Genomic DNA, 10,412 nt, shown 5'->3' with positions numbered 1-10,412 from the left:
AAACACTCCCTCCACATATGTTGCAGTCTCAAACATTTATCTGCCTGGCTCCTGCCTGTGGCTTTTTGCATTTTGAAAAATATGCATATTAAACACAAATATGTATTTATGGTATATTTGGTCCTTGCAGATCAACAGCCATCTCCTACCATAAGCTAAATCTCTGTTCTTATACAGATCACAAGAAAGTATATATCTAGAAGGCATCCTATTGTGATAATACTTTTCTAAAGTCCATGTGATTTTACTTTCTCTAATGCAAAAAAAGAAAGAAAGAAATGCTTGATGTGGTTTTTTGCTTTGAACTGTTGCACCAACTGTGCTTCCTGCATCCCATCCCCCCCCCCGATTCTTTGCTTATATTTCTAGTCTTGGTGGGGTCTGCTTGTATTCCCCCCATAAAGTACATTACGGTGACAAACAGTAAAGTAAATCATATGACCCTGTTGTCATTAAGAAGCAGAGTTAAGGTGAAACGCTTAACCATCTTGTAGGTTTCTTTCTTTCATCGTAAGCCTTATTAACAGCACAAGCAGCCATTCTGGCAAGGAAATGAACTGGAATGCAAGTGACTCTGTAAAAAGTTCATAGTGGAGGTTACTCAGCTGGGAGGCTACTCAGTGAGAACATCCTAGCTGTTGCTGAAGGAGCCTTTTAAGTTCATACACCAGATTACAGAGCTACAAGAATACAAGACTATAGACACAGCCGCCATGATGGATGGCTTTAAAAGATTGTTGGACACATTTATGGAGGAAAAATCTCTCAATGGCTGTTAATCATGAGACAGTAAACTTCTGGTTGACTATTGCAAGAATTGAATGCTGGACTAGATAGGCCTTTGGTCTGATCCAGAAGGTCTCTTCCTAGGCTCCTATTTTCTTATGTACAATTGGAGTTATTATTTTGATGTCAATCCTGTTTTCAGGAGCGCTGAGCCCCTCCCCACAGAATTAGCTCTATTGCATGCTGCATAAATCTCCTAGATTCACATCAGTGCATAAATCATTATAGTACAGATTCACTTTATTTTTGGCATTAGTTGTTCTACCACTATTCTAAGTTGGTAGTCCTTAAACTTTCAGACAGGAATCCCATATTATGTTGTGCAGGGGCGAAACTAGGCTTTATTTTACCCGGGTCAGATACCCAATTTGGTACACATACCCATGCAGATTTGCTTACACAGGCTGGGAGCCTCAAGGGTGCCCCTCTGGAGACTTCACCCAGGGCAAAAAAACCCCAGCTAGCTCCCTGCCCCCAATAGCTACGAGAATGACTTGTGACTGTATGTTTTTAAAGAGTATCTGTCTGCAGGTCAGTTGTTATGCACTGAGATAAATTGTAATATAGAAGACTTTTTTAGGGCACAATCTGAACGTTAGTCAAGATCATAACTATGGGAGACAGTGAGTGGCAACAATATATGACTTATGCAACCTCTGATACAGCTGGGGAGAAAATTGATTCTGTTCACATCTAAAGGTGAACCTACCATATAAAATAACAATAATATGCAAACTGAAACACAACTACCATTCAAAATTCACACGTCTTCAGATTTGTAATGAGGTTCTCCAGGAAACGAATCTGAACTAATAAGTGTATATACCAGGATAAAGTAAGGACGCGGGTGGCGCTGTGGGTTAAACCACAGAGCCTAGGACTTGCCGATCAGAAGGTCGGTGGTTCTAATCCCCGCGACAGGGTGAGCTCCCGTTGCTCGGTCCCTGCTCCTGCCAACCTAGCAGTTCGAAAGCACGTCAAAGTGCAAGTAGATAAATAGGTACCACTCCAGTGGGAAGGTAAACGGCGTTTCCGTGCACTGCTCTGGTTCACCAGAAGCGGCTTAGTCATGCTGGCCACATGACCCAGAAACTGTATGCCGGCTCCCTCGGCCAATAAAGCGAGATGAGCGCCGCAACCCCAGAGTCGGTCATGACTGGACCTAATGGTCAGGGGTCCCTTTACCTTTACCTTACCAGGATAAAGTGTGCATAAAATGCATATATTAGTGAAAGAAGAATACAATATGCATTATATTAGGGGAAATTGCTTGCACAAAATTGTATATTAGTCAAAACTGCATACAAAAATAGGTTTATTGGGAGAAATTTGCACTAAGATTTGCTGATGAATTTTCATGAAAAAATTAAATTTACACATTGTTGCAGAAATGTTGAGAACTGAATCAAAAACTGAAAAATGAGAAACTTGGAGAGCTGAACTTGAGAGATTTGTCCATCTCCAGATACAGCCAATTCCAATTCCTCCATAAATGCACCACATTTTAATCTTGCTATTTTAAATTATGATATGAATTTTCTCTGGCAGATGATTCAGAAATACCCAACATGACTCCCCGTGATGCACAGCTGAGGCTGGTTTAACGGACAGACCTAACCTCATTTCCTTGGAAAGAATTACAAAATAACTGTATGGTTTTTAGAAAGGATTAGAAGATCACATTAAATGTTCCTTCTCGGAGCATATCAACCTCCCTGGCTTCTGGATATTATTTATTTATTATTCACATCTCTCATCATTTGTCCTGGATTTCTTTCTTCCCTGCTAAGTCTTACATTTTGAGCATGTGATATTGACTGCATGAGCAGCACTTCCAAACATCTTCTCAGGGAAAGGTAGGATTCAGTGATGAAGCAAAAAACATTAGTTAGATTTCATTTGCATGATAGGTACAAAATCATCTTCCCAAGAAGTTGCCAAAGGGCAACATGCAACCAGCCATTAAGCTCTGCAATAAAAACAATACATTAAATAAAAATAAAGGAAAATAAAAAATTAACTGAAGCATTTTTTAAAAAAAATATAAGTAACATTTAAATAGCAGCAGAACAAGGGGAGCAACTTCTGCTTGGTGTTTTTTTTAAAGCCCCAGTGAACAAATGAGTTATTAACTAAACAGTGAAAGGCAAATGAGAAGGCAGATGAGGAGAAGCCTGGGGAGCTTTGCTGGCAATACTGTTTTTTAACACTGAGCCACTACTCTGGTTTGTGACCCAGCCACAGTCTGGCCAAGGCATTTTGGTGCCTGACAGGGGAAAGCCAAATGTCTCATACAATGGTGTTAAAATATAGTACTACATAAACTTAAATAATTAGGAGGATGTACCAGCGCAGTGGGTGGCACTGTGGTCTAAACCACTGAGTCTAGGGCTTGCCGATCGGAAGGTCGGCGGTTCGAATCCCTGCAACGAGTGAGCTCCCAGTGCTCAGTCCCAGCTCCTGCCAACCTAGCAGTTTGAAAGCACATCAAAGTGCAAGTAGATAAATAGGTACCACTCCAGCGGGAAGGTAAACGGCATTTCCATGCACTGCTCTGGTTTCGCCAGAAGCGGCTTAGTAATGCTGGCCACATGACCCAGAAAAACTGTCTGTGGACAAACGTCCGCTCCCTCGGCCAGTAAAGCAAGATGAGTGCCGCAACCCCAGAGTCGTTCGTGACTGGACTTAACTGTCAGGGACTTTACCTGGACTTTACCTTTACCAGCCCAGCATCTCCAAGGTAGGGCTGGGCAAGACTCCTTCCTGACATCCTGGAGGAGATACCAGTCAGTGTAGCCAACAGTGAGCTAGGTGGACCAGTGGACTCACTCAGTACAAGGCGGCTTCCTATGTTCCTATTGACTAGTCACTGCTATTTAATGGTACCTCAAAATGTGTGGCTTGTGGCCAGTCACCTTACCCTGGCCCTAATCATTGACAGGTGGCGTGGCAAAGGACCCTTGTAAGGTCTAATGACAAATAGATGGGCTGTCCTGGGGAAATGAAGATATTCATGTCCTAATAAAAGTGGGAGCGTGGGGAATATCCCTGGAAAAGGCAGGACCCCACCCCAGAAGACTCCAGTCAACTATATTATCTACCCTACTTCAACAAGGGTATCTGTGAGCCATGTCGGCCACCTGGCAGTGGAATACGCAGAACCACTCTTGCCCTAATATACAATGGGGTTGCTTTACACTAGGGCTGTATGATTAACCTTGCATTTCTATGGCAGAAAGCTTGGAGCTTGTTATTTTCTTAGGGCTGCAACAATTTGGAAAGGCAGGGTTTGCACCTATGTGTTACTGGCGACTAGGGTGGCCAGGTAAAAAAGAGGACAGAGGTGCTGCACTTTTAATAGTTGTGTAAAAGATGGGATTTCAGCAGGTATAGCTTGTCATTCAATTGTTGAAGGTGCAAGAGCCAAATCCCTACACCCCCTCCCACAGAGAAGCCTCAAGTGCTTTATCCTGTCCTTTCCTGTAGTACTTTATCTACGTCAAAAAGATACCCTCGGGATTGTGGAGAACAATTTATGGGCGTTCCCTTGCCCTCGCTCTCTTATGCATCCCTTTTTTAAAGACTGAAATGGTTATAAAAAGAAAAAGACTTTTGTTCCCTCAACTAGCACCAAAACAGGAGTTTCATTGCAAAATCAGAAACAAGCTCTATAGCTTGCTTTTTCAGATGCTTTGTTTTATTTGTTGGTTACATTTGTTTCCCAACTTTTAGCCAAAGTGGCGCTACATGGAAATTGGTTGTCCATGTCCCATTTCCAGTGAAAATCTGTGAACAGGTTTCAACAAATATTTAGGGTTCTAAAAATGTATCTCCCCAGGAGGAATTATGCAAACTGACAATTCTCTCATAACATTTCTACATGTATGTGCACATAGAACCACTTAAACGCCCCTATGACAACAACAACAACAAATACATTTAAAAAGTGCACAGAAACATGCTTAATCTTTAGAGGGAGCTAAAAAATTGTAATGGCACATCATGAAACCTGCCTTGGCAGCCATACAGCTCTTTTAGTCCAAGTGTATGCATTTTTACTCAGAAGTAAGTTACAGTGACTTCAGTGGAACTTACTTTCCAGCAGGGTTAAACCTACCAAAGATCAACGTTGGGCAGCTACCTTCTGGATATCATGAAAGGATAGCAATTTTTAAGATTTCAGACATGTTCATTTTTATTGCCAGGGAAAGGTGCTTGTGGAATTCTCTGCCTCAGATGAAAAATAAATTGGCCACCCATAGCATGGAAAAAGTGGGTTAAGAAGCTTTTTCTCCCTTTCTCACAACACTAGAAGTCATAGACATCCAATGATGCTGAATGTAGAACGATTCACGACAGATAAAAGCTCTTCTTCACATAGCATTACACATAGCATTACTATGGAACTTGCTCCCCCAGAAGGCAGTAATGGCCACCATTTTGGATGGCTTAAAAAAAGGATTATAAAAATTCATGCAGTACAGTGGTACCTCGGGTTACAAACACCTCTAGTTACAAACACTTTGGGTTACAGACTCCGCTAACCCAGAAGTAGTGCCTCAGGTTAAGAACTTTACCTCAGGATGAGAACAGAAATCGTGCGGCAGCAGCACGGCGGCAGCAGGAGGCCCCATTAGCTAAAATGGTACCTCAGGTTAAGAACGGCTTCAGGTTAAGAACAGACCTCTGGAACGAATTAAGTTTGTAACCAGAGGTACCACTGTATAAGGGGATCACTGCCTATGCTTGACCTCCACTGTCAGAGGCATTATGCCTCTGAAGACCAGTTGCTGGGAATCGCAGGTGAGCTGAGTGCTGTTTCCACTGTGATAATATGATGCTGGACTGGATGGGCCATTGGCCTGATGCAGCAGGTTTGTTTTATGTTATTAACTTAACTTTCTGTATTATTAACTTCTTTGACTTGGGGGGAGAGTGTAATTTGCTGTCCTGCCTCTAGTGGTGATATGCTTTGAGCTGGCCCTGCTTTCTGGTAAGTGTCCATAGGGCTGCAACTTTAGTAACACTTAACTGGAAAGAGTTATATCATATACCCCCATGATTGCTTCTGGTTACATCCTGTTAAAAAGGATATTGCCTTATCCAACGTGGACACAAACACACACACAAGAATTTGCAACCCCAACCTAGGGTAAATACATGCAAAGCTACAAGATGTTGGGGGTTATGAATTATAGATAACTTCTCATCAGAATATAACTCCAATCATCTTTAAATCAGGAAAATCCCAATATGCAGTTCTCATTCCATGGGAAGCTGTCACAGTTGGCACTCGTGACTATCCACAATTTGGCATTTTTAAACTGAGTAAGCATTATTTAATTTTTCAGCATTCTGTAACTTTTTCTTTTTAGCAAGGAATGGCTTGAACTTTTAAAAATTATTATTTATCAAATTTCTATCAAACCCTTCCAAAGGAGGAGTCCAGGGTGGGACATTTGCCCATGACGTTGACTAGAATGTACATTTTATTTTCAAAAGTCATGCTACGTATTTTGTGTACCATTCATAAATGGCACATGCCACATTACAAAGCAGTTACTGCAACCTGATAACACTGAATAGAATAGAACCTACTCCCAAATAAGTGTACATACAATTGCAGTCCAAGCATCCTTTGTAAAAATACTCAAAGGCCACTTCCAAACTGCCACTATTTTGTGGGTATGATTAAATCAGATGCTGCACAAATATGGTGTATGTAGTGCTTTTTTAAAAACCCAAACCAAAAACAAACATGAACTTTTGTGATGAGAAAAGTGATAGGAAAATGCACCAGAAAGTGTGGGATAATTGCAGTGCACAAGCAAGTCTTAATGAATGCTCCATGAACAGCAAAGTTAAATAAAGTAAGTTTACAAACAACTACAGTGGTGCGGTATAACTTCAATGCAAAATTTGTCCAAACAAATCAGGGTGAATGCTCGATAAAAAAAGACCAAGTAGGCAAGTAAACCAGCAACACAGAGTATTAGGTATATGTTTTGTTGGCTCTCGGTATTCATGGAGTATTCCCACCCTGGCAAATAGTGCAATGAGATATATTAACCTGTAGAATCTTCTGCAATAAAAGTACTTTACAGTGCAAACCTACACATGGTTATTCAGAAGTTAAGCCCACTTATTTTAGTGAGGCTTCCTTCTAAGTGTGCAAAAATAGTAGCCTGAGATAATGCAAAGTAGTTCATATTGACTTATTAAGGGGTGGTTTTGCAAATGCATTTATATGCCAAATAATTTAGTATTCTACATAGTCTAACTACTTTACAGTGGTGATGGTGATGTTGATGAAGATACATCCAAAATTATTTAGTATTCTACTTACTTTCACTGCATCCTAAAGTGCAACTGAAAACGTGCCTGCCCTGCTCAACCACTCAGCCCTATGCCAGGTGATAAGAAAAAAATCAAATTTGCTTATCTTGTTTTTCCTAATATGTACTCCTACACAGTTAAGCAAGATTCATTGGCACCTTTGAAATTAAATATGCATTTGTTTAAATTCTACAAACCTAAATATTTTTACAAGGAAGTCCCACTTGATCAAGAAAGACGTATTTCTGAGAAAACATGTTTAGCAATGGGTCGTATTTCAGTGGACTTCTGGCCTGCCAGTTTTCCAAGCACGGATGAAATCTACTCCAAATATATAAGACAGCATTTGTGTGCTTAGAAAACTATAAATGCCAACCAAATTAATTATTAATTTGATACTAATTAACATAAATAAAAATAAAAACAACCAAGAATATTGGAACAAGCATATAGTAAAATATTAATGAATGCTTCAGTCTGCAGGAGGGGAAAGAGAGAGAATAGTTTTTATCCCCTGAACATTCCATCTGATCAACCTAAGCAGGAAGGTCTTGCCCTTTTGTCTCATTTAAGATGGAGGAGTTGGGAAAACCAGATGAGCTCAAGAGATTTTGCTTCTGTTTAATGTAACAGCTAAGAGTTCTAAACAAAGATATGAAATTCCTCTGAAATATCCGGATACTGACAAGAAAATACAGTCCCTAAAAAGAGAGGACAATCCTAAAATGCATAGAACATAACTTTCTTTCCTTTGTATTTTGTTTTCTCCCTTGTCGCCTAAAACCATACTGTATGGTAACACCAAAACCTATATTTAGCTATAGATTACAATATACCTACAGTATCACACAAAACCCAACAGTCAACCACAAAGCCAAGTTTCCCCCCCTAGATGCCTGCTGGCTTATTATACCCATAAAATAATACTGTATGGTGTCATATCAGTGAAAGGCAGAAAAGATAAAAGAAGCAGAGGGGAAATGCTAACTTCCCATCCATTCATTAAATAACAAATCATGAATTTTATACACCCACGAGCCAGCAGAAAACCTTCTATTATTATATATAACAAAAGAACGGCATTTTTTCAACAGCAAATCATACATATTTTGTTCTGCAGTCTGTTGGCAAAGCCAAAGACACAAAACTGGAATTAATGCCATATACTCACAGGGGAAATGAGGGAAAATCCTTCCATCTTGCAAGTTTGCAACATTCAGTCAACTTCTTTGTGAACTAATTTTCTAATTTCAGTTATCCAGCTTTGTAAAAAGACATCAAACAAAATAAAAATAAATAAAAATTAAAACATCGATCCTGTTTTTAAAATTAAAACAGAACTCCTTGAAGGCCCTTTGCAATGATTGACCTCAGGACAGGAAGGACCCTAATTAGTTTTCATACTTTCCCTCAAAAGGTCTGGAGGTGATTTCTTCCCTTCGACGTATCTGAAGTTCCTGATTTCACTACATATCTGTAGGATGGAGATAGCCCTTGAGCTGTTGTAGCCCAGTGTGACATCAGAACAAAACCCGGCCTTTCAACCAGTTTGCATAAATTACATTTAAGGAGTTGTGGTGTTGTTAACAGGAAGTCTGTCGCCAGCCTGATCGGGTACTTGCTTCATAACCAACAGCAAACATTATTGCCCAGTCCAGGCAAGAACTAGCAACTTGGTACAGATAGATAACATTTCTAGATGAAACCATGATCAGTTTATGTTGTGATATTTGCACTTCTCTCCAGAATAACCAAGTTAGGCAGGCTGTCATTTGTAACAACTGTCTATAGGATGCATTCAGGAACATGAACCCGTTTCTGTGATTCTGTTCTGCCAGGATGATAAAAGACAAAAAATGTGATCTAAAATTGTGCAAGAATTTAGAAAGAAACTTGGTGAATGGGTAATTAACATTTATCATACTGTGTATTAAGACCTGGAAAGAGGCCTTTGGTCTGTGAGGCCCTGTTAGGAACCATTTGAATAATATTATTGAATATTTATTTATTAAATTTATATGGCGATTCACCAATAAATATTCCTCAGAGAGCTAACAAACAATGGTGAGGGAAACTTGCATAATCGTAATGGACAGCCATGAAGAGTGAGACCTTATCTGTTTACACTGCGAGTATATATTGAATTATGCCACCTCAACTGTCATGGTTTCCCTCCCCACCCTATCCCCCAAAAGGGGGTAGGGACAGCTTGGGATACTGAAATCTGTTAAAAATATTAATTCTCCTCAGTGCTTTTTTTATTATTATTAAATGTTATGGGTTACTCTCATTTTGACTCAAGAAAATCACCATTTTATATTTCAAATCAGGAAAAATAAATACAGTAAATGGACAAAAGTACAAAGATTCACAAGGTGTTTAGGGGTATGTGTACCCCTGCGACCCCCCAGAAAAAAGCACTGGTTCTCCTTCACAGAACTACCATTCCCAGGCTCCCATAATTCCATGGCAAGTGTTAAACCAGTTTAAATTAGTAATGTCATGTCTTTACATATGCAAACTTTTGAGGAGACTTTGAGATCTTTTGTGTTTCTTCCTCAGATAATGCATTAAATAATTTTTTTTTGGGGGGGGCACATTTCTTCTATATGCCTTTATCTCCTTCCTGCACTGAAAATTATCCCTTTTAGGATTCCAACTTCAACATACAAAATCTGTTAGTAACCATGAGTGAGTGAGAGAAACTGACTCTTAGTGTTTCTGGCTGAGATTCTTCAGTATATTCCAGTATGTTCATCAAATTCCTACTCTCTGTATCTTGAATAATGAAACTGAGTGGAAAAACAAATCTTCCAGGATAAGAAGCAATTTCGCATCTGAAAAGAGATTGCAGTCTTGTTACAGAAGCGACCAGCTGAATACATAAGCAGAACCTGATCAGAGACAGACCAATGGTGTGCACTAAAGAAAAAATGTAATTGGCTATCAAATGAAGCATTTCTCCTGGTACATTTCACACCACACAATAGTTCCTTCTGATTACAAATCAGTTGAGATCAATACAGATAAACCTTTCCTCGGTCCACCTCAATGGTTGCAGTCAGCAGTGGTCAGTGGGGTGGCACAGGTAGGGTGGCTTTGCGTATCTGGCTTCCTGGCGGCAATCATCGCTGCCGCTTACCCAAAAGGAGGGTGGTGAGGCACAGGGAGCTCTGCATGGTGCAGGGGCAATGGCAGAGCCAGTCTATCACTCCTGCCACTACGCCACACTGAGCCCCCTGTGCTTTGCCCCCACTGCTCTTGGTAAGCAGCATTGACACTCAGTGTTG

General features: G+C 40.1%; 1 protein-coding gene across 4 annotated transcripts in view; it reads right to left on the bottom strand.

The window, feature by feature from the left end:
* SPI1 (Spi-1 proto-oncogene) overlaps positions 1–8,650 on the bottom strand; it is a 28,018-nt gene extending 19,368 nt beyond the window's left edge. For 3 of the 4 annotated variants that reach the window (XM_053386146.1, XM_053386161.1, XM_053386170.1), the window contains exon 1: positions 8,294–8,650. In XM_053386146.1, coding sequence (XP_053242121.1) covers positions 8,294–8,338 — 45 coding nt within the window. In that variant the 5' untranslated portion in view covers positions 8,339–8,650. The remainder of the gene's footprint in view (positions 1–8,293) is intronic. The other variant, XM_053386154.1, reaches the window with a different exon arrangement.
* Between the last annotated feature and the right edge of the window lie 1,762 nt (positions 8,651–10,412).

Source organism: Podarcis raffonei, chromosome 1 (assembly GCF_027172205.1).
Source record: "Podarcis raffonei isolate rPodRaf1 chromosome 1, rPodRaf1.pri, whole genome shotgun sequence".
NCBI classification, from domain to species: Eukaryota; Metazoa; Chordata; class Lepidosauria; order Squamata; family Lacertidae; genus Podarcis; species Podarcis raffonei.
The sequence above is the reverse complement of the archived record's forward strand: the minus strand, read 5'-3'. Positions and strand labels throughout refer to the sequence as shown.